Source organism: Pholis gunnellus, assembly GCF_910591455.1.
Source record: "Pholis gunnellus genome assembly, chromosome: 6".
In the NCBI taxonomy this organism is placed as follows: Eukaryota; Metazoa; Chordata; class Actinopteri; order Perciformes; family Pholidae; genus Pholis; species Pholis gunnellus.
This window is the reverse complement of record NC_136532.1, coordinates 16985771-17010988: the sequence shown is the minus strand read 5'-3', so window position 1 is coordinate 17010988 and position 25218 is coordinate 16985771. Positions and strand designations below refer to the sequence as shown.

The window sequence follows — 25218 nt, the reverse complement described above, 5'->3', positions numbered from 1 at the left end:
AGCATTTTTCTGTAGTAAACAGCTGGATCACACAGCCTCTGGCCACACAGACCAGCACTTCAAACCAGAATCAAAGATCTGGTAAGTGGTTACTGACACTTTTTTTCAAGCAATTATGCACTTAGTGAAATCCTCATTCATAGTTCTCTCATCTTTGTGCCTCCTGAAGAGTGCATGTAATGTTACGTATCTTCATGCTTGTTAATCTGTAACCTTTGTCTTGACTTTACAGGACTTAACAGGATTTTCTTCCTTCTCTTTAAAGGGAAGACAGCAATACATCTCGGGACTCATGGCTCAATTCAACACAAGTTGCAGCTCTTTGCCAGATGCTTCCTATAAACCCGCAGTTCGACAAAACGTGCACGCTGTATCCTCTGTTCGAGCTAAAACAGCTGCCTTCAAGGGAAATTTGAAAACACAGACCCAGGAATTAGATGTGCCTTCGTCTCCCAAAGTGAACCAGCACAACAAACTCTCTCTGGCACAGCAAAGTTTGAGTCACAGAAATGATGGGGTGGTAGACATCATCAGCACTAAACCTCCCAAACTTCAAAACACGCAGAAACCTAACTACATCAGAACATGTGGAACCCAAACTAACCTCCAAAGAGAGAGCACTGTTCCTGTGAAGAGGCTTCCTGCTCTGCTTGCTCTGGGAAGCCCTCCTCCGAAGCCTCTGAGGCCTCCTAGTGTAGACATTCATCGATTCGGAATAAATCTAAAATATGCCAATGATGGTAAGAAACACTTTTAAATGCTGGATTGTTCCCACACGATTGTTGTGTCTTCAAAGACTATAATGTAGTAGAATGTTCATTGATGGAGTGTTAAATTGAGATGGTATTTTGGTGTGACAGGACTGGGGATGAAGATACCACGTCCTGTTGCTCCTCTGCCTCTACCTCCACGTCTACATCCGTGCTCATCATCCAGCCATGCAGCTACTTTGTAAGTGTCCATATTGTAGAGCTAATGTAGCAAATTATTACAGCATCTGTTATCATGGTCCTTGGTTATGAGCTTCATCAAACTCATCCACTGTGGATTCACGGTTGCAGTGCTCTGCCTGCTGCTTCTCACAGGAAGCTGTCGTTTGTCAGATCCTTAGTCTCATCAATACCCTCGAAGAAATGTGACTTTCGTTATGCACACTTGCAAAGATAAAATACTTCCCAGTCTGCCCATAAATTGCTTGAATTGATAAAATCTCTTTCTGACTATAATCAAGGAATCAACAGTTGGACGAGGATGAGGGCTATGAAGATGTCGGCATCATGAACCCTCCACCGCTCCTCCTTGCAGGTCGTGCTTATGTTTATATCATTTTACTCACTAAATTCATAATTATTTTAATCATTGAATTGTTGAATTACTTGTTGCTTTGTTTTCACAGAATATCCTTTACAGAGGACAGAGGTAATCTATTCATCCTGCCATTGACCCAAGGTGATTGGTGCAAAGAGGAAATTATATTTATGTTGACTGTTAGTTTTCATCACTCTGATTTTTTTTGTCTCTACAGGCAGATATGAGAGAAGACTTGTATGAAGAAGTCAATGATAGATGGTAAGAACCAGGCAGAAATAAGGCAAATATTGAATTGTATACTCGCATACAATATATATATATTTTCATTAAAGGACGGAACAAGCACAGAATAGTGGAAGAGAGGATGCAAACCATGGCAAAGTCGCAGAGGAGAGACAGGAAGTAAGGTTTCAGTAAATTTTGTATATTATATTAAGTTTATACTTGCTACCGAAATGGTGAATTTAAAACAGGTTTGATGCAATGAAAACAATTATAATCAGAAGCCAAAAGGAACCATCGTCTCGGAGCAAATAAAAGGGCAAGAGATCAAATCTAAGACAGAGAAGAAAAAGAAGAGTGGCCAAGAAGCAAACAAGACGTTCAAGGTAAAAGCACAACGTCTATACACATACGTATGCTTTATTTATATCTGATGTACCAACACATTTAGATGCACTACCACCGTGAAACCAGTATGTGCAGATGTCATTTCATGCAGGTTGCAGAACAAACCACAAACACCTTAATAACAGGGATCAGGTAAATAACTGACATCTCCTCATCTTCAACTAGATTAAAGGACCCGTTCACCTGACCACAAAGAGGAAGGAACTCGTTGATGTTAAAAGAGGAAAGGCAGACTTGTCTCTGAATCAAGGAGAGATTATAGAGGACGTCCACAAAACAGGTAGCCCAGAGAGACAACTGTGCTCACTAACAGCAACAAAATATAGAGGACAAAGAGGTGATGGGCAAATATACACTAACATAATGCCCAAGCTATGATCTATGCTGATCTTTTGTCATATGTTCTTTCAGATGACTATGTGAAGAATAAGTCTGTCAATACAGGCCATGATGATTTAAAAGAGGAGGAGACCGGGACTAGGATTTACCAGTCTGAAGCAGAGTCAGACATCTATGATGACATCGGAGAACCAGCTGATGTTTGCAGGTGCATAATGCCTCTAAAATACTCCATGAACATCTTTAAAGACAAAAATACATGTTACGTTTCTCAGTCACACATATGATCTCTGCTCATTTTACGATTTCTTTAACGTCCTTTTTAGTGGACTTAACGTGCAACATTGTAAGCGGTTTGTATTGTATTGTATTGTTTATGTTGATGTTGATAATCCAGACCCACGGTTGCACTCTTTTTGTATTTGTTTTGAATGGATGGATCACATTTGATCATTCGTTACTCTAGGAATTATAGTGGCTGCATTTAAAGTGATATGGGAGACAAAAGGTCAGTGTCTAACCAAAAAATATAAGTCATTTAATTTCAACCAAGTGGTAAAATTGATATACACAGAAAGAAATGTAATTTACAGTCTAAATAAATGCTCTTATAGTGCAAGTGACAATAATTATTTAAAATAGTTAGTTACATCCTTTTCCAGTCCGCTCCAGTCCAGTTTGACACAATGTGGATCGTTATGTATGGGTGATACCTAGTGGTTGACCTGCTTATTGCAACTATCCATGCCATGTTGGTTTTACTGCTGAAACCTTGAAAATCTCAAATGTGTGAGAACTAATTGAATACAACACAATGCCTTTATACAAATAATAGCTTCTGAACCATAGATTTACAACCCTCAGGTCTGCTTCAACCGCATCACACAGCACCTTCATAATGATTTGTCTCTTTTCCCATTAGAGTTTTTCCGCTGCCACAACCAAACACAGATGGAGGTGAATGTGTCCACATTTCTTCTTATGTTTTTGGCACTATGGAGGACATGGCAACACAACATACGAAACATGAATTGTCTTTGTGCCCACAGATGATGTTTATGATGATGTTGATTATGAGGATAGTGATTATGTTGATGTCAAAGAAGGTATGTTTGGGTTTTCTCAAAATATAATAGCAGTAGACCAGCGGTCTGTGGCGGTTGGGGGGGATGTATTGTTATTTTCATTCCATTACATTTTTTTGACAGCTAGTTAATCTGCATTAACACATTGTAACTCAGATTTTACAACAACAAAAAAACATGAGTTTATAAAACTTTAATTTTTTTTAAGTCAGTCAACCGATAACTATTCTGTACTTTTACACAACTTGAATACAGTGTTTTTACTTTTACTTGAATGGAGTATATTTTACATTGTGATAATGTAAAGGATCTGCGTACATCTTCCTCCCCTGCAGCACAAATATTAATTGGGATTTATTATAAACAAAGATTAACCTACTTTAAATGTTTTTGTTTTTCTACAGACTGTATCTATGAAATGATCTAATCTACAGTGATGACCGTGACAATGTAAAGGGCATGGATCAGAACCCTGGATCATTTTAATGCCATTTGCAATGTTTGTGCATTGCTGATGAATCTATTACTAATAACTATCATTTATGCTTCAAATCACTGTGCATTTTCTTGAATAACGAACATATTAATAAAGATGATCTACATATATAATGTATGTATTAATGGCTGTATGATTTATACATGATATTGGTCATTATAATGATGCAAACCCTTTTGTTACTTTCACTTTATATTATTCAGTTTGGTGGCGCTGAGCTTCTAAAGAGTCTGACCTGCTTTTACAAATATGTAAAAAATCATTTTTGAAATTACAACGTTATATCGGAGATGAAAACTATCCGGTGTCAAGCTGCTCGCGTCTTCTTCACTGACCATAAATCAGTCTCCAGGTCAGATGTATGTTTTTTATCCCTGGTAAGAGTGGGATTGGGCAGGATCCACCTGATCTCAGGTCTGTGGGAAGTCTGCTTGCTTGCTGCTCGCGACAACCCCCCCCCCCCCCCACCGTTGTCTGTTTTCTTGTCTCGCGCGAAGCCGCGAAGTTTCCGGTGTTGTGTATGTTCCTGGAAACATGGCGGCCAGCTTCCGCGGCCGTCCTATCCGGAGTCTTCGGATGCGAGGTGAGCGTGAAAAACTCGACACGGTGGTGTCTGCAATCGTGGCATATTACAAAAATACACGTTCTCGTGCACGTGATGACCCCGGTGTGTCCCCTCACCGTGTCCCCGGTGTGTGTGTTTTTTGTACAGGTCGGAATGACAGCGGAGAGGAGAACGTACCGCTGGATCTGACCAGAGGTAACGCGAAGCTTCATCACATCACCCTCAAAGAGATTATTGCTCAAAATGGATGAGGGGCTCCTCTGCAAACACGAGCCCTATTACGTGAACACACAGTTATTCCGTGCAGTTGTCCTGTCACTGCCGTGGTCATTCCCTCGGTTTTCCCTTTCTGTTTCGTGTAATAACAATGCGGTATCATAACAGGCAGCGGGCTAAGTAACTAGCTGAGTTAGCGTTAGCTAGCTGCAACGGCTAACCAGCCATGACGACGCTTTGTTGTTTTGATTGGTGTGAGTAGCCTGTTATTTAGCCAACCGACCATACGTGCTGTAGTCATGCATCGGTCATCTGCTGGCTGTGTGATGAATTGGGGTTACAAGGCTGTGAGATGAGTCGCATTTACACAGCGCAGGGTGTTTTTTTTAAAATTTTACACAGCCTGGTCAGAGTGACTTCTACAGCAGCAGTTTGTTTACATGGAGCAGCGGTCTGGAGAACCCAGACACCGGCTGTTTTTTTAAAATCATGTAACCGTGTAAACCAGAGGATATTTTGCACCCGAAATTGCAGATGAATGCAACACGAAAACAACAATTTTAGGCCAATACGGATGGGCTCAATCTGTGAGCTGTTTCATCATGAGTTTGAAACATAACTGTGTGAAGGATGTTGGTCAAACCTCAATGTTTCATTTCAGCTCAGCTCATTGTGTGTGTGCGTGTGTGTGTGTAAAAAACGTTATGGTGGTTTGTCACAAGAGTATTTGTACGATCCCAAAGCTCTGTCTGTGTCCAACCATTCAAGACCATGAAGCCCAAGATGTCTAGGCAAAGTCCACGTTGACTGTTGTATCTCACAAACACACTCACAGGACACACACACTCAAACTAGCCCAAATTCATTTGAAAGAGAATTGCAGGTGTTGATAGATTTCACATCACTGCCCTGACAGCAAATGCACCTTTGGTTGCCTCTTATTGGTTTGAAATCCTTTTCAATGCGTGTTTAATTTCTTCGACTCTAATATCACAGAGTCTTCGGTTTAGTAATTTTCTCTTAGTAATAAACGGAAATTTGTACATTTTTGTAGTTTTCAGTAGCCTAGGTTTAGGTTTTAATTGTTGTTCTTTTCATGTGTTTTAAGTTATGGCTTTGACTAATACTGATAGCTATTACTATTTGAAAGATTGAAACTAAATTTGGCTCGTCTATGTTGTTGAGGAGAAAACACATCTAAAAAGATCTGTCCAGTTTGATGCATTATCGTAACAGAAGCACATACGGTAATCGTTGAAAGGAACTGAAAACAAAAAAAGACTTCCTCGCTCAAGTCTTGCTTTTACTGCCTAGACCTTGTTTTGACTGTACACACTAAATATGTTCGACCAGATAAACCAACTTCCTTCTTGCAACTTGTAAATGACGGTTCATCGACCGATATTATGGCAATATGGCTAAATGCTTGTCTTAGTTACATTGTATTTCCTTTTTCTTTCTTTGACAGAACCATCAGAAAACTTCCGCGAAATCCTTCAAAATGTGGCCAAACCACATGGAGTCAGTAACATGCGAAAATTGGGCCACCTGAACAACTTCATAAAGGTAATGCTGCCAAGTTATGCTGTTTTATTTGTTACTCTGGGCAGTAGTTGACAACACTGAGAATGACTGAATGAGTTATCTCCCAAAACAATACAAACGATACAAACGCGCAGCTTTTTCAAGAAGATGGACTCTCTGTTCTCACATCTGTAAAGACTAGCTGTGCTCCCCGTCCTCTGTAGTGTCACCACTAACCTCTCCTTGATCCTCTCCTCTTGGGTGTTGCTGCCAGCAGGCCTAGCTGTGCCTGTCACTGTGACGCTGACAGTGAATGTAACCGGAGCTCTAGGGAAGGCAAAGCTCTCTGACCATCAAGAGCAACACTTTGACTTTGAAACCTGGGATTTCTAATCTTAACGTTCTTATGAACCTCAGAAGCTCTCATTTCTAAAACGTCGGTTTCAATGTGAGCGCTTTGTGCATGGAGGACGAACGGTCAGTCCTGTCTTAGCTTTGCACTGCAGTGGTGATGGTAAAAGCAAAGATTCCCCGGCACATATGGTGCGATGTGCATCCAAATTTCTAACAAGTCAATGAAAGCAACGTGTGTGTGTGTGTGTGTGTGTGTGTGTGTGTGTGTGTGTGTGTGTGTGTGTGTGTGTGTGTGTGTGTGTGTGTGTGTGTGTGTGTGTGTGTGTGTGTGTGTGTGTGTGTGTGTGTGTGTGTGTGTGTGTGTGTGCGTGCAGGTGAACTGAATTATATAACAAGTGATCATGGATAGTAGGAGGCATCAGAACAGATATTTAAAAGGCTGAGAACAAGCTGATCAACTGGGCTGTGTCTGTCACACTAAGTGGACAGATTTATTTGTTTGTAAATGAATAAAAGAGGGAGAATATATTTTACATTTATGTGGTTTCTTTCGGCACCTCTCCAGGGTGTTTTTCTGCCTTCCACCCAACACATGTTTGCGTAGTCTCGAGCCTTCCTGTTATTTTGAACAACGCGTAGAAAAAGATTAAATGACTTGCAAAACTGAAAGCTAATGTGTGTATGTGGGGAACGCTTGCAGATGTTATTTTTGCACACCATCACCACCACATTGGGAAACGTCGAAGACATTTACTCCATCCTCAGTTCCTGCCCAGCTGTTGCTGATTTCAGCTGAGCAACCTGCCGCTTTTAACCAAGTCGGGCAAGTCTGTCATGGACATATTTTGACCATTCGTTGGAAGCTGTGCAGCCAATAAGTGCTGGCCTTCAGAAAACTGCAGCTGCCACTGTAGCAAGATGAAGGCTGAGTGTGGGCCTAACTCTCTTGTTTACAACTGACAGGAGGGTAATGGCCGTGACGTGTGTGTGTGTGTGTGTGTGTGTGTGTGTGAGAGCCCCGTGCCTCTGATTCCTTATAAGGGTTCCAGGACAGCAAGGGTGACCTAACCCCCCCCCCCCCCCCCCAGAGAGTGTCACATGCCCCTCTCCCCATCTCCTCTCCCCTCCTCCTGCCTGCTTGAGCTCTGACATCACAGCTGGTTTAAAACAACCCCCTGCTCACCATGCCTCTCATCAGCCGACCCATCATTCTGCGTCTCTCCTCCTGCTTTCCTCTGTGCTTTATGAAAAAGGAGAGATGAGGCTTACGGCCCGCTTTAAGGAAGAAGTTGCGCTAAAATTAGCGGTTCAATTCACCCATTGGCCCCTCTGCTGCGGCATCGGGACAAGCAAGGATAGACTGACCTACTGTGATGGAGTAGCGCTGACTTGTTGGGAGAGCTAGGGTGCCCCAGGGTGCAGATCAAATAAAAAAAAAAAAAAAGGTGGCAGCTCCAAAATGGCAGCATCCTTTGCCCAAGGAGCTCATTGCTTTGCGCATATAATGAGTTTCTGTGCCGTTAGCTTTGGCCCGCTGGTTGACACTGACTGTCGCTGAAGGCTCATTGTTTTTGTGTGCAGAGAATTTGAATCTTGTTTACACGAGCTGTGTGTGGGCTCCGTTAATGACGGAGGACCTGTGGTGAGGAACATTCTAAAAGTGGCAGTTTCTGCTAAAAACGGGTTCCATTGCTCAGAAAGCAGGAACTAATAGGCTACAGGCAGAATAATACAACAGAACCCATTTCTTACTTTCTGTTATCACCGTCTATTTTCATATACAGTGCAAGTGCACTCATGAACAACAAGCTGACTCCCACTACTGGACCTGTGAACGTGTTGCCCCAACGCTTTTGTGATTATAACCTCCATCTACCACCAGTGAAAGCATAACATTACCTACTCCAAATGAGTCTGCACTTAACAGACAAGTGGAAGAATATAACAAAACACATGCATGGCCCCTGCAGAACTCAGCAGCATAGTGTTGTTCTGTTTGTTAGATTAGATTGTCTGTTAGTTTGATGATTTTGTTTTACTCTAACACTGTAAAACGTCGAGCTTCTCAGGTGAAAGATGGTGTAATTTTAGAGTTGCTGAACTCCCTTATAAACACAATATTCGTGCAAGGCTTACTTTTATCCTTGACCAAAGCCGTGTCAATGCATTCCTTGTATGAATCAGCTAATGTGTGTTTTGTTCTGTCTCTGTGTTCCAGCTGCTATGCAGCATTAGCCACCGTGAGGAAAACTTTGGGTTTACATACGAAGAAATCATCATTTGGTAAGTGTTGTTAGCGACCAGTAGTCACCAATTGTACACCAAGTACTTTCTATCGACATGCTCATCTAAGTGTTTGATTTTTAAACTCTAGTCTGCGACTAGCTCTACTGAATGAGGCTAAAGAAGTGCGTGCTGCAGGGTTGCGGGCGCTCCGCTACCTCATTAGAGACACCACCGTGCTGCAGAAGGTCCTCAGACTACAGGTGGACTATTTGATAGCACGGTGAGATCCTGCTCTGGAAACATTTCATTCTTTGCTTCAAATAATATTCATTTTTTCCCCAGGTCCTTTGAAATGTTGTGCTTCAGTCACACATGTATTGTTCTCCTACTTGCTGGCTGTAGTAATAAGAAAAAGTCATGACTAATTAAGCCTGTGTGCTTGTTTAGATGTATTGACATCCAGCAGAGCAATGAGGGGGAGAGGACTCAGGCTCTGAGATTAGTCCGAAAGGTAAGCTCATATGTATTTATGTTTTTATTCTTTATTCCATACCTTCCTTGCCTTTGTCCAATTGATTCAGTCACCGTCGTAATGCTAAAGAAAGATGCCCTCCTTGCTCAGCCTTAGTGCCACCAGAAAGATCATTGGGTTAGCAGCAGTGTCAGTGTGTGGACAGTTTGCACAAGTTTGCAGACACAGTTATTTATAGCCCTTTCTGTAGTTTACTGTAAACTCTCTCTTCTCTCTCACACACACACACACACACACACACACACACACACACACACACACACACACACACACACACACACACACACACACACGCGCACAGTCAGGGTCTGGTTTCAGAAAAGGACTATTGGTAATCCAGGCAGTGAAACAACCCCCCTGTTAATTCCATGACACATAGCCTCTTATGAAATACATTTCTCTTATCACATTTTCTTTTCTTAAAATGCAAAAGTATCTTCATTTTCTAGAGTCCTAGAGAAACTGGCTAATGCAAAAGCTATTTTTCTTCCTCTGTTTGGACTTGTTTAATGACTCTTGTCTTCCTCCTCTCCCTCCCTCCCTCTGTAGATTATCACTGTCAATGCGATGCTGTTCCCCTCCTCTGTTGCAAACTCTCTAATCGCCGTGGGCACCGATGGACTACAGGAGAGAGACCGCATGGTCCGCGCGGCCATCGCCATCGTATGTGAGCTGGGTGAGTTTCTGACCTTTTGAGACGCAAACACACAACGGCGATGTAAACAAACCATTCATTCTGCACCCGCTTTGTGAGGGAAGTCACGACGTCCGTGGACAGAAGTACCTCGTAAAAAATACCTAGTTTGTTACAAAAACGTGAAAAAAAAGCCACTAATATTTCTTTGTCGCTGACTGTGTAGCTCTGAAGAACCCAGAGGTGGTGGCCAAACGTGGAGGCCTCAGCACCATCCTGAAGAGTGTGATTGACTGTCAGCTGAGTCGCATCAACGAAGCTCTGATCACCACCATCCTCCATCTACTCAACCACCCACGCACCCGTCAGTATGTGCGTGTTGACGTCGAACTGGAGGTAGATACACACACACACACACACACAGATATATGAGATCTGGGGAAGCTGCTGTTTCTAAATGAGCCAGTGTGCTGGGAGTCATTCCGGTCAGGATTAGCCGCCGCAGGTTGCCCGTCTCTTTCCCATGGAGCTTACAGTAACCAGTTACAGCAGTTCTCTAAAGCCTCGTGGTCTGTAAACAGACACCTGAGACAGAAGCATTTCATCACCACATTCATACTGTCCACACGGATGTCATATGAGATCTGAGGCAGGTTCATAATCACTGCAAGATGTTTCGTGGGGGGGTATTTTAAGAATGCGTCCACTTAATGTTCAAGAACTAATGAAGTCTGTTGTGTTTGGCACTCATTCCTCTCTTGTCTGTGTTCGGCCCTCCAGCAAATCCTCGCGCCTTTCACAGATTTTCACTACCGTCACAACGCAGACACGGCTGAAGGGCAGCTCAAGTGAGTGTGTGAAGAGTGTCACTGTTCCACTAGAAACAAAAAGATAGTCTTCTGATGTGACCCTTCTTATCAGGGCTGCTTGACTTCAGCATGACTTGCCCGAGGAAGTGAAGCAGGCTAAGTCACGATAATCTCTTAAGTCACTCTGGAAGATTAGCTTTTATATAAAAAGACCTTTTTGTGATTCTCCCTGACGTCGTTCAGTGTTTTTCTTACGTGGTGTAGTTTGATCCCTTCCTTTGTGGTGTCCTGTTTTTAATGTGTTTGTGTGCGTTTTCCTGTTCACAGGGAGGACAGAGAGGCCCGTTTCTTGTCGAGTAGAATGGCCATAGTGGCAGCCTTTCGCTCCTGGTCTGGTAAGGACTTGGATGTAGTAATAAATGTAGTTATTTGTAAATAGATTGACTTTTACTTTACTTTACTTTTCGTCTCTTTCTTTCTCAGGGATTATCAACCTATGCAAGGCTGGAAATTCCGGAATCCAATCTTTAATTGGCTTACTTTGCATACCAAATATGGAAGTTAGGGTGAGTATCAATACCGTTATACATTATTAATAAAATGCGTTCCCCTCGAACACAGACTGGCCAATCACAGCGTGGTAACGTTCACCTTCATCTGTTAGAAATCTCCTCCGGTTTAGGCAACAAACCAACTCAATTAGGTTTACGGAAAGATCCTGGTTTGGGTTGAAATGAGCCCTCTCTGGCAGAAAACCCCGAATGCAAACTTTTCACATGTGGTCTGAGCTCCATACAGTCTCATGCTGTCTTATTAGATTTTCTTCATTTTCAGGCTGGATTTGTGTATTTTGAGCTAGTCATGGTTAAACTGTGTGTGTTAGTGATACTCGTTACCCAGAGAGGTTGGAAGGAGATACACCTTCCTAAAACGTAACGTTTCTACATAAAGACCTGTGGCGCTCACATTAGCAGAGTACGTTAGCACTGACAGTATAGTGAATGCCTACACTTGCTTTTGCTTTTTAATGATTGTAACAAGTGAATAAAGACTTGCCCGGCTTTACAGGAACAGTGTTGTTCTGCCTTGATCGCCAGCTGATGTGATGGTTCACTCTTACACTGTGATCTGTAGCTTTAGCTTCTATATTTATCTTTATCCATAAACACATAGTAACGAGTATTGCACGACACAGCCCCAACATTGAGATATTAGAAGTGCTCTTTTGAGCGCTCGTAAATGTAGTTTGTGCCGTGTCAGGTGTGTGTCTGATTGCTCTCATATCGTTTCCCTGCAGAAAGGCTTGCTGGAGGTGTTATATGAGATATTCAGGCTCCCTGTGCCCATCGTAACTCAAGACTTCACGGAAGCTCTTCTAAGTGTTGGTGAGAGAAACATCTTTTGTATCTTCAGAATTATTTTTATATACTTCCTCCCAGCATCTTGTTCCCAGTAATTTGGGTATTTTAACTTGCAGTACTTTATTTATATGTAACTGCAGTCTGAATTTGTGGCCTTGTATGATCATGACAGAAAGCATACTGCAAAGTGTTATTCTCAAATGCTTTGGTACTATTTCAACCCAAATAAGTCCATGTTTTAGACACACAGAGTAAGCTCATCTTTGCTCTGGTCTTCCTCAGACCCCGCCAGGTTCCAGGACACCTGGAGACTCTCTGATGGGTTTCTTGCTGCTGAGGCCAAAGTCATCCTGCCCCATCGAGCCCGCTCTAGGTGGGAGATGATATGAGGGAATAGAAGTTGCAAATAATATGACAAAACGGCTAGTTCAGTGTTTGTATGAGCCACAGAGTTATTCTTCTCCTGTTTGCTTCACTAGGCCTGATCTGATGGACAACTACCTGGCATTTGTTCTTTCCGCCTTCATCTCCAGCGGGCTGTTAGAGGTGAGCTGACGCAGTGTGTCTTCTTTAGACCGTTGCACCGTAGGGCTGATATATCAAAAATTCAGCTTGAATGTTTTTTTAGGGGTATCTCACATCATGGCCTCTCTGGTTGTACTGTGTTACAGTTTCACACCATGTTGCTATTAAACTATATCCTTCTCTCTGTCGTCACCATAGGGTATTGTTGAAGTTGTGACCAGCAGCGATGATCAGCTCGCTGTGAGAGCCACTATCCTCTTGGGAGAACTTCTTCACATGGTGATATTAAAATGCATCTCTGACACTTTTACATTGAAAAGCTGAGAAAGTATTGTTTGCCACAATGAAATCTAGAGAATAAACTAAAGTTTGTGCTTCTCTGTCACTGCTACGACTGAGTTATTGTGATTCTTATATGAAATGCATCCCCTCTTTTTCCTCCACCTGCCCTTCTCTTGTTTAGGCAAACACCATCCTTCCCCATTCTCACAGTCACCACCTGCACTGCCTTCCCACCCTCATCAACATGGCAGCCTCCTTTGATATTGCACAGCAGAAACGACTGTAAGTACACTCAGAATTGCATGTCGGTTTCTCCTTTAAAAAAAAAAAATTATTTTCAGTCCTCCCCAATCTATTTACGAGAACTACAGTACATAGTTGTCTCTGCACTTCCTCTCTCTCATGAAGGTAAACAGAATGTCTCTTGTAACGGTGAACACAGTACAGAAGTGAACTATGAACATAATAGATGTTAACATTTTCCAACCTAACTTCTGAAAAATCCAAACAATCCCCGTGTATGTTATTGTTACAGTCGGGCAAGCGCAGCAGTCAACAATCTGAAGTGTTTCCATGAGAAGAAGAAGAAAGGGTTGAAACCACACAGTCTTTACCTGGACCACATCATCCGCAAGTCTGTGTCTTCCCACAACCGCAAAGAGACCCACTCGCGCGTCCACAGGGACATCTATGCCATTAAGGTAAACGTGAACGTGCTTTTTTCAGATTCTACCCTCTGTGTCTCAGCAACATGTTGAAGTAGTTTAAAAGAACACATTTAGGAAACATGCTTATTTTCCATCTTACTCACAGTTGATGTCTAATTTATCCTTAGTACGAAGGTCTGGGTTGTGTTTAGCTTAGCACAAACACTGAAAAGTGAGAAACGGCCAGCTTCCATCACAGATTAAAAAAGAAATACCTCGCTTCTCTTGTCTTATTTACGTTTTCAGTGTTTGTTCTAAGCATGCTGTTTGGCACAATGTAAAGCAGATGTTTTAAAGAAATGAATACAAATGGTGCAAAGCTTATTATTAGTGCTCCTTCATATCTTTACATCTTTATATTCCCCCTTTTTTACTTCTCAAATCACTGTTTTCTGTGTTTGTGTTCAGGACACAGAGGAAGCACTGATGCTGAACCTTAGAGACAGTCACATTCTCAACCACAAGCAGAACCTGGAGTGGAACTGGTTGCTCATTGCCACCATCCTCAAGGTCAGGATGATGTCATGGAGCACCACAGAATCTGTTGTGTATTTATTTTCCTCTTCAATGTTTAGAAGTTGTGTTTTTTTTTGTTCTCTCCTAGTGGCCACATGTAAACCTCAGGAACAACAAAGATGAACATATGCACAAGTAAGGCTCCTTCATATCATCAAAACCCAGTGCGACATTTAAAGTACTTTGACGTAATTTTACTGACATCTTCTTTTAAATACCTTTTTTTGTTGTTGTTGTGTGATGCAGGTTTGTGCGAAGGCTGCTGTACTTTTATAAGCCCAGTAGTAAATTGTACGCAGGGCTGGCGTTGGATCACCCAAAGGCCAGACAACTCACTGTGGTTGGCTGTCAGTTTATCGAGTTCCTCATGGAGTCAGACGAGGTTAGAGAAGTGTGCAAGTACACAGAAAAACACACGTACCTGTTTCACCTTTTGTCTTTCTCTAACTTGGCTCTCCTGTCGACCCTTTCTGTCCTCTTGCTCCCGCTGTCACCAGGATGGCCAGGGTTACCTGGAGGACGTGGTGAGGGACATGGTGTCATGGCTGTCCTTTTCCTCAGGGCTGAAGCCTGAGCGCTGTCTGCAGAGTAACGGTCTGCTCACCACACTCAGCCAACACTACTTCCTCTTCCTGGGGACACTCTCTGCACACCCGCAGGGAGTCAAACTGCTGGAGAAATGTGGCCTGTTTCAGTGGTAAGTGTACAGACATAGAATGTGAAGGTTTCAGAAATGGTTGTTCGATAAATTGACGAATTCTATCGAGGTTCTGCCGACAACTCCTTTGTTTTTCTGTTTTTTTGCAGCCTGCTGAATCTGTGCTGTGTGAAGAACCAGGACGCTGTGCTGAAACTCGCTGTATCCACACTGGACTACAGCAGAGACGGTCTGGCCAGAGTGATCCTCTCCAAGATCCTCACTGCTGCTACTGATGTAAGAAAGCCACACCAACAAGAGGGCGTCGCGTACAACCACAGCAAATAAATACGTATAATCAGGACACGTTCACAAGTTTTCAATTACCCCAAGATTGTGAAAACTATAGAGTTGTTGGGATACAAAATGATGCACTCGTCGCTGCATTGTTCCACCCACAAGATCTGCAGCCTAACGTCCCCTCTTTCTCCCACAATGGCTCAGGTGTGCAGGTTGTATGCCACCAAACACCTCCGTGTGCTGCTGCGTGCGAACGTGGAGTTCTTCAGCAGCTGGGGCATGGAGCTGCTGGTCACACAGCTTCACGACCACAGCAAGGCTGTGTCCATGGAGGCCCTGGACATACTGGACGAGGCCTGCGAGGACAAGGTGACTGCCTGAAAACACTGTCTAGTAATGTCAGTACAGAAGAACTCTCTCCAGAAAGAGCCGTTTGTCAGATTAGGATGCGTTATTCCCTTTCTTGAACAGTAAAAAAAAAAAAATCACTAAAAGTGTTAATGGATATATTAATTTGAATGTGTTGAAATGCAATCGGTTTGAGTGGATGGTGTTTGTCTGACAGTGGCCGTGTGTCCACCCTTCCTGTTGTCTAACTCGGTATGTTGTGCTGCTTCACAGGCCAACCTCCACGCTCTAATCCAGCTGAAACCTGCTCTGTCCCACCTGGGAGACAAGGGCCTCCTGCTGCTCCTCAGGTGGGTGTTTACAGCAGCACTGCTTATCAGAAGTAGCTGAGAGTAAATCATTTCAGTCTTGTATGTAGTACAAAAGCCTTCTTGAAAACACTGTTTCTGCTGTTTAGGTTCCTGTCCATTCCCAAGGGTTTCTCCTACCTCAATGAGAGAGGTTACGTCAGCAAACAGCTGGACAAATGGCAGAAGGTATTATCAGGACATTGGCATACAGCAAAAATAACAAATTCAGTTTTAATTTGGCTACTATATTATACTAAGACTACACTTCAATAGAGGGTTTTGTTTTACTTGTTGATTGCAGGAATACAACCTTAAGTACGTGGACCTGATAGAGGAGCAGCTCAACGAAGCACTAACAACCTACCGCAAACCTGTCGATGGAGACAACTACGTCCGACGCAGCAACCAAAGGTGAGAAGCTGGAGTTTGTCATGACCTGACGACTCACGACTGATGGGTCACAGGATACGCTGTCGAGTGTGAGTGTGTGTGTGTGCCTACATTTTCTCTGCTTGTGTCTCCAGGTTACAAAGACCAAATGTCTATCTCCCCGTGCACTTGTATGGTCAGCTGGTCCACGATAAGACGGGCTGTCATCTATTGGAGGCTCAGGTAACTGCTTCAGGTTATTTGTTGGCTTTCAAATCTTTCATTTTCTACATTCAACTGTCTGGGGAGCGGTGGGTTCTGCAGGTTTAGCGGCCTTTCTTCCTAACGTCTTGTCTTTTTCCCCGCCTGTCTCCAGAGTGTGGTTCCTGACCTCAGCTACACGGTTCGCTCCCCGATGCTGGACACCTGGGAGGGCATCAAACAGCTGAAGGCTGCTCTCTGGGCCCTGGTCAGTATCACCTGCTATCAATTGATGTCACCTCAGTTACTCTGTCCCGATAACAATAATAGTTACAAAAAGATGGCTCTGGTTGATTTTGTTTTTTTTCCCAATGCAGGGCAACATTGGCTCTTCAAACTGGGGACTGAATCTCCTGCAGGAGGAGAATGTCATTCCTGACATCCTCACATTGGCTCAGCACTGTGATGTGCTGTCAGTACGAGGGTAGGCTTATCCTTTCACAGTAAACTCAAAATATATATATAAACTGTAAATGCAAAAAATAGAAATGAGCTGCTTATGAAAGCTCCCAAAGACATTGAGGCATTTTAAAATATATCTGCATATAACATTTTTAAATACTGGTCTCTCATTCTGCCAAAACTATTGTGAAAGGAGGATTTTGACTCCAGCTGCCCCTCAGAAATTTTAGAGAAGCAGGTTGTTTATCTTTTATTCAGCTACATTGGATTAGTCATGTAAAACATCTTAGTTGTGAAACATCTACAGCACAAAACAAAAATCAAGCAATGGCACATATTTCTGGAAATATGTAATGGGTCAACGGAACACAATTGTACGTTCGGTGTGTTTACTAACTGTCCTCTCTCTCTCATCCACAGGACGTGTGTTTATGTGCTGGGTGTCATCTCCAAGACCAGGCAGGGTTGTGAGGTGCTGAAGCAGTATGGTTGGGATTCAGTCAGACACAGTCGCAGGACGCTGTGGCCTGTCACTCCAGAAGAGGTGGACGCACAGCTGACCTCTGAACTCTCCTCAGTACCGAGCACGCTCAGTCTGAACTCTGAATCCACCAGCTCGCGCCACAACAGCGAGAGCGAGTCTCAACCAAGTGCGTAGGACTTACTTTGTCAGTGCTTTATTGTTTGTAGACAGACACTATCACAGTAATCGGGTATCTTTGATGCACTCTGGCTATTATGATAGACGTTCTTATGCTCCTATTGTATTCTTAATTCACTCCTTGTGCTCTCAGACATGTACATCCTGGACGATGACAAGTGTGATTTTCTGGACCAGTCAGACGAGCCCAATTTCTATCTCCACTCCAAACCAGTCAAGGACCGCAGCCCCTTCACCATCCTGGCCTCCACGCGCTTCGTTCGCTCTCGCTTACTCAACTCCCTGTCCCTCCCCAGCAAGAAGCTGCGCTCCACCAGCGACCCCAAGACCCCAGCAGGCTCTCGCACACCTACTGAACTCAAGATGAGGCGGAACAGGACAGTGACGGAGCCCTCCGTCTACAGCCCAAACCAGGGGGACGTCTTCACCCCCGTGTTTAATGGCAGAGGAATGCCGAAGAGTCCCACGGTCAGCCTGGAGACATCCTTTGTTGGGACCAGGGGGGGCTCCGAGGAGCAGCTTGTGGAGGGCAGGCTGGCCAAGGGAGGAGGCTCAGGCCTTGGACTAAGTGGTCTAGGAGGGCACGGGACCGTGGAGCACCCCAGCGGGGAGAGGGAGCAGAGCAGCCGAGAGCGTCTGGCAGGAGATGGGGGCTCCTCGTCTAGCGGAGGCAATGTAGTAGGGGGCGGAGGAGGCGGCGGCGGAGGTACTCAGTTTAAAAGCCGCAGCCAGAGCTTTAACACGGACACCACAACCAGCGGCATCAGCTCCATGAGCTCCAGTCCCTCCAGGGAGACGGTGGGAAACCCCGAGCATCCAGAACCCGAACCAGACTCCTCCGACTGCGTGAGCCTCAACACAGTGGTGTCAGCCAAGACTGTCAAAACGCTCTCTTCTCTCACCCCCCAGGCTCAGACCAACCACATGTCCACGTCTAAGTCCTCAACTGTCTCTCTGGTACCGCCCGGCTCCTCGCACACTCTCCCCCGACGAGCTCAGTCCCTCAAGTCTCCCTCAGTGACCACCATCAAGAGCCTGGCGGACTGCAGCTTCATGTACACCAGCCCACGGGACGCGCTGGGCTACGCTACGCTGAAGAGGCTGCAGCAGCAGAGGATACACCCGTCTTTGTCTCACAGCGAAGCTTTGGCTTCGCCAGCCAAAGACGTGCTGTTCACCGACACCATCACTATGAAGACCGGCAGCCTGGACTCCAGATTAACGCCTCGCAGGTAAGTCAGCCATCGCTACAATATGACAAAAAGCATCTGTATTTATTTTGTTTTTTAATATGTTTGTCGTCACATGAATGAAAATATGTGAATTAAGTCGTTTTAGAGAGTTCTGTCTACATTTGCTACGACAGGTGTGAGTGTGTTTCTTGTGCACCTTCTGTGTCTGTCAGGATATCAGACAGGAGGGGTACCTGTCCAGAGCCCAGCGTCTTAAGTCCGTACCGCAGGCTGTCCAGAACACTTGCACCGCGGTGGGTGGACCGACCCGGTGCCCTCAGTAGAGATGTAGCTTCTAGCACAGATCCAGACAAAGATGTCCTCGCTCTAGCTCTATGCCTGCAGTTGTGTTTCCATTGCTTTGACTCCTGCAGTCCTGTAGTGTGAATAGGCCACGTGTAGACGGTCAGTAGCTGGTTGTTCCCTCCTCTTAGAGCTGCAACCCTTCCTAGAGGTAGAGATCATGGTAGAAATAGGTGACATGATGTTGTGTTTGTTCTGATTTTAAGTGTTTAATTGTCACTCATCCATGTTAAAACAAAGGCGGCTGAAGGCAGGACCAACATATGTGGAAACATAGTGTGAGGAGAGCTCTACCTGCTTATTAAACTCTCGTCACATTCACCGTGAAGCATTTGACCCATTATAGTTATTTGATAATAACTTTAAATTGCCGGTGATAGACTAACAGTCTTGCACAGCATTTGAATCTCATTCTATAGAAATTATGAGAGGAAAAATGTATCAATTAAGGTGGAGTCAGCGATTCTGGAGAGAGATTGTTTATTTGATCTCAACACCCAAATAAATATAAAATATTTACCCTCCCTCTCGCTCCCACTGCCTTTCTCTTTATACATCCACGGCCTTTCCCCAGTCCTGTCCTGTGCACAAGCACAAAGCTCCCTGTTGCTGATTGGCTGGAATAGTTTTGTGCTGCTTTGTCCAAGCAACTTTGTCTGTTTCCCTTTTCCAGGGCCAACGCTGTGTACGAACACCAAATCTTTTTTAACATAATTTATCAAAAAGTGTGTTGGATTAGAACCCCTGACTGCACCTTTAATCAGTTCATTCATTTCTTAATTAATCTCTAGACTTCTTGTTCTATGAAAGAGAAGAAAATTGTGTATCACAATTTCCCAAGTCCAAATTTAAATTGTCTGTTTCGCCTCGCAGGTAAGTCAGCCATCGCTGAAGATGTGAATGAAGTCGTTTTAGAGAAAAACTCTAAACATGACTCTATTTTTGCTGCTGTAGCTTAAGCAGCTCTGTGCCTATCGGGTAGCGTTTGACTTCTGTCTTCCTTGGCAATGACAGGTGTGAGTGTGTTTCTTGTGCACCTTCTGTGTCTGTCAGGATATCAGACAGGAGGGGTACCTGTCCAGAGCCCAGCGTCTTAAGTCCGTACCGCAGGCTGTCCAGAACACTTGCACCGCGGTGGGTGGACCGACCCGGTGTCCTCCTCAGTAGAGATGTAGCTTCTAGCACAGATCCAGACAAAGATGTCCTCGCTCTAGCTCTATGCCTGCAGTTGTGTTTCCATTGCTTTGACTCCTGCAGTCCTGTAGTGTGAATAGGCCACGTGTAGACGGTCAGTAGCTGGTTGTTCCCTCCTCTTAGAGCTGCAACCCTTCCTAGAGGTAGAGATCATGGTAGAAATAGGTGACATGCTGTTGTGTTTGTTCTGGTTTTAAGTGTTTAATTGTCACTCATCCATGTTAAAACAAAGGTGGCTGAAGGCAGGACCAACATATGTGGAAACATAGTGTGAGGAGAGCTCTACCTCTGACACTAAAGTGTCAAAGTGGAAGAACATCGGCTCTTAACTCTCACTGCATATTAAACTCTCTCGTCACATTCACCGTGAAGCATTTGATCCATTATAGTTATTTGATAATAACTTTAAATTTCCGGTGATAGATTAACAGTCTTGCACAGCATTTGAATCTCATTCTATAGAAATTATGAGAGGAAAAATGTATCAATTAAGGTGGAGTCAGCGATTCTGGAGAGAGATTGTTTATTTGATCTCAACACCCAAATAAATATAAAATATTTACCCTCCCTCTCGCTCCCACTGCCTTTCTCTTTATACATCCACGGCCTTGACTTCTGTCTTCCTTGGCAATGACAGGTGTGAGTGTGTTTCTTGTGCACCTTCTGTGTCTGTCAGGATATCAGACAGGAGGGGTACCTGTCCAGAGCCCAGCGTCTTAAGTCCGTACCGCAGGCTGTCCAGAACACTTGCACCGCGGTGGGTGGACCGACCCAGTGTCCTCCTCAGTAGAGATGTAGCTTCTAGCACAGATCCAGACAAAGATGTCCTCGCTCTAGCTCTATGCCTGCAGTTGTGTTTCCATTGCTTTGACTCCTGCAGTCCTGTAGTGTGAATAGGCCACGTGTAGACTATCAGTTGCAGGTTGTTCCCTCCTCTTAGAGCCGTGTCCAATATTAGACATATGCATACAATTTTAAGTCCTACTGACCAGCTCTAACCCCTTTTTTTTCTAACAGGTATTTTTCATGTGTAGCTTTAACTTTCTAATCCTTGCTTTAGTGTATTCAAAGCTGTGCCTCTAGGTACTTGACATTGCATTAAGACTGATATCACACTGTGGGTTTACCTGAAGCTGCTGGCCTGGTAGCTTGCTGCAGTGGTTCAGGCTGTAGAGCACGTCGTGATCCCAACTTCCTTCTAACTTTCTGTTCACTAAGTCTGTGTCTCTCTGCTTTTGTCCAACATTTTTTTTCACTTATTCCTCATGACCCTTTTTTCTGTCCCAGTCTCTCCCCCCGGATCCTCTCACGTACCTCTCCTCTTGCCCTCCCTAGGTTTCTGAAGGCTCTTAGCTTTGCCTCTCTGGATAAAGAGGACCTACTAAGTCCCATCAACCAAAGCACTCTGCACCGCTGCTCCTCAGTGCGCTCCATGGTTTCTAGCGCCACCTACGGGTGTAGCGACGACTATGTTGGCCTAGCGCTGCCCATGGACATCAACGACATGTTCCACATCAGAGAATCGGCTTACTTTCAGCAGAGGGTCAGCCCGCCGTCGGAAGAGCGAAAACGCTTCCTGTTCGGCGATGGAGACGGTGAGTTCAACTTTATGCCTGATTTAAACATTTTAATGAAACAGATGGGTTGTGTTTGTGCTCACCCTGGGTTTCCCCCTCTGTAGGTGATCGCCCTGCTCTACCATCACTGAAGCAGCAGTTTAGTATCACTGAGCTGATTGTGTGCCGAGGTGATACCCAGAACCACACGGTGGGTTCAGAGGAGACGGGGCTGCAGGAACACACTGAAGAAAACTGCCTCTACTGTGTAGGAGCCAGCGTACTCGGATACCCCACACAGCCACAGACCAACAGCACACACCCTCGGACGGGTGAGCGACACACATTCATTCATTCACATGGTCATACTTTAAACTCTGTGCAGAATATAACAAATTATGTTTTGTGTTTGTTTTGTTTTTTTGTCTCAGACTTTGTCGACTTCCCATCATGGGGAGGGCAGAGCGGCCATCGTCTGGAGGTGATGCCTCAGTCCAAGTTCTCCGGGGTGTCGGGCTGCAGCGACGCTGCTGTGTCGCAAGGCTCAATCTGTAGCACGCCCACACCTAATGATATTGTTATAGGTAAGACCACGAGTAACTACAACCTGCAGGGATGTGAGGTCCATGTTTTACACAACAACAAAAAACATGTCTCATTAGTAAAATGACTTTTTGTTCCTTTATCGGGTCAGTGAAGCTGTTGTAGTATGTTTGATTCTTTCCATAACAAAATAAACAAATAAAGATTTGCTGCGTGGCACTGTTTTATATTGTATTCATTGTGGTGAATATTGAATATTTGTAGGCAGCAAGGCAATATCAGAAGACGGCCCCGCCTCCCGGGTCTTGCTGAGGAAGGAGGTGCTCCGCCTCATCATCAACCTCAGCTCCTCTGTAGGAACCAAAGGCCACGAAACAGGACTACTGACGTAAAGCTCCCCCTCCTCTTTATTCTCTGTACATTTTTTGAGATTCATGTTCAACTGCAGAACAATAGAAGTTGTTGTTTTTAAGGCCTCTTAACTTCTTCTTTCCTGCAGCATAAAGGAGAAGTTTCCCAATGCGTTTGACGACATCTGCTTGTACTCGGAGGTTTCCCACCTCTTAGCCCACTGTATGTTTCGCCTGACGTCAAGACGCTTCATACAGGAACTCTTCCAGGATGTGCAATTCATGCCTGTAAGTCTGTGTTTTCTGAGGCTCTACATCTTTGTGTTTGCCATCCCATGTATTAAATTCCTATTTCCTTTTTTTCCCAGATGTATGAGGAAGCAGAGGCAATCCTGACGAAGCTACCAAAACCTGTTGAAGAAGATGGTGACCCTCCTGCAGAATCCTGATCATCCTCTCCCTTGTGTTCCCTGCACAGCCTCGGACCTGCCACCCTACATACATGGAGAAAGAAAACGACTGATTAGTATATAAGTTATAAGGTTGGGGAGGCGTCTGGCATTTTTCTGTTGCCCAAAACAGAGAACCATAGCCGAGGAAGAGGAGGAGGAGGAGGAGGAGGTGGTCATTGCTCGCCTTTGTTGGAAACGGAGGATGTCGATCTGTAAACAAAATTTAACCCGTTCACGCCTAATGCTGTTTAAGACTTTTTTTAACAGGAAAAAGGGGGGGGAGCAGTTTAACCAAATGCTGTTTTCAGATTGGTTGGCAATCTTGAGCAACACTCAATAATACATCAACGTAATGCTAAAGGACAAGCGGGATCATTAACACAAAGACTCGCGTGTTTAAAAGAAGAAAAAAAAAAAAAGAAAAAATTCTATCAACATTTTATCTCTTACCAGAGGTGGTGTGTGTTTTTTCTGTTATGAAATGAATAAGGCATGTTGTTGTGTCTACCCAGTGATTCCTCGGACCCCCGCGTTCTTTTTTCCTTATGAAACAACACACTACAGAAGGGGTCCTGCTGTTTTTAAAACTTATCCGGAGCCTCCCTGGTTCATATCCCACCCCGACTTGTGATGTGTTCTAGCCAGATATGTGCTTTTGCTTCTCTTGCCTAAACACTTCCTACAACCTGTAGCCTCTCGTCCGCACAGACAGCCAATTACTTTTCTATTTCTTATATCTCAGACAATCAAACATCACTAGTATTGTATTTTCTAAAGCACTATATATGCCACCCCAACACAGTACATGAGGAGAATAGCATGTAATTCAATGCTAGTTTATGCCATCCTTTACTTGCCTAGGACCTTTAATGTTTTTCTTCAGCCATTGCATTACTGGTAAGCTTCTCAGAAGGTGGGTTGATCTTTTGGAAAGATGCTCAGTTGTACAAGTTGTCTGTAGAATGATTCATTACAGATTTAGAACCAAACTCTGCTCACAGACGTCTGCAAAACCTGCATAAGCCCAGCAGCTACCCAACTCTGTCCCTTCTTACCTCTGTGCTTCACTTCCACTGCATGTGCAACAAGCATGGCAAAGTTGTAATGTCACCTTAACGTGTTTCTTGCTTGTAAAATTTAAAAAAATAAATAAGTAGGTTGCCATTAAATGATGCCATTACATTGTAGGAATATAATTCCCCCTGAATCTGTTTCCACAATGCAATATCACTGTCTGTCATTGGCTGAGATGGAGAGAGGTGGGGGGGGGGGGGGGCGCGCGTTGTGATGATGACTAAAGGATTTGTAAAAAGTTTCCAGGGAAGCGGCGGATCTCTGTTTCCATTGGCTTGTTTTTGCTATAATGCTGCTACACAAATGGACTCATAGAGAGATGATTCATAGATCAGCTGAGTAATGTCAGATCCGATCTATTTATTATATGTCTGTACCATAGAGTGAGCTCAACCAGAGAAGAAAAAAAGTTATTTATATTTTTTCCTCAAGACTGTATTATAATTTAAACTTTGTTTTTATTCTTTTTTTTTTTTCTTTTTTTTTCTTTTGCCTGAATTGTGGTTTCCCTTGTATAGTGTGTACAGTATGTTTCTGGGGGGCATTGATGACCTAAAGAAACATACAATCCTATCAAAGGGATGCATTGTTAATAAAAACAAAATTTGAAATACCCAAAACGTTTGACACTTTCCTCATTTATTTTTATTTTTCATTTGTACGTCATATCTGAATTAACTCATGCACAGCGACTCTCAAATGTAAAAAAAAACATAGTTTCAGCCAAGACATTAAAGATCAGCTGTGACAGGTATGTTGGATCAGGAGACGGTGAATGATGGTGACATTTAGAGCAGGATGCTCTCGCGACCAGACAAATCCTCCTGCCTCTCAGAAAGTGCAGATATAATGGAAATATAACTGCTATTAATAACTATAAATGGAGATCATTGCATTTAAGTGTCCACCGCTCAATTAGCTTAAAGCATTTGCTAAATGCTGGAAGGGCAATAACAGGTGGTACATATAAAAACACATGCACACTAAAATCTGTGTAATTTATTTGATTACACAGCCAATTGACTTTCAGTCATATATTTTTAAGAAGAGTCTATTGTATGGAGGCTTGTTTTT

General features: G+C 43.8%; 1 protein-coding gene across 2 annotated transcripts; it reads left to right on the top strand.

The window, feature by feature from the left end:
• Positions 1-4368: 4368 nt before the first annotated feature.
• LOC306697406 (rapamycin-insensitive companion of mTOR-like) lies at positions 4369-24755 on the top strand (the record flags this gene model as incomplete). Of its 2 annotated transcripts, none has more annotated exons than XM_079161294.1 (37): positions 4369-4444; positions 4574-4621; positions 6111-6208; positions 8739-8803; positions 8895-9026; positions 9194-9257; positions 9828-9954; positions 10139-10308; positions 10693-10760; positions 11049-11116; positions 11205-11287; positions 12019-12106; positions 12365-12455; positions 12562-12628; positions 12806-12886; positions 13071-13171; positions 13425-13590; positions 14005-14106; positions 14201-14247; positions 14359-14494; positions 14610-14809; positions 14920-15046; positions 15254-15418; positions 15671-15747; positions 15855-15933; positions 16049-16158; positions 16272-16359; positions 16493-16585; positions 16695-16801; positions 17200-17429; positions 17574-18672; positions 21457-21764; positions 21851-22057; positions 22157-22309; positions 22533-22656; positions 22768-22906; positions 22987-24755. In XM_079161294.1, the coding sequence occupies 37 exons, from the start codon at positions 4396-4398 to the stop codon at positions 23065-23067; spliced, it is 5238 nt and encodes a 1745-aa protein (XP_079017420.1). In that variant the 3' UTR covers positions 23068-24755. The 2 variants fall into 2 exon arrangements, with proteins under 2 accessions (XP_079017420.1, XP_079017419.1); XM_079161293.1 differs by having other exon boundaries at positions 4396-4444; positions 21505-21764.
• Between the last annotated feature and the right edge of the window lie 463 nt (positions 24756-25218).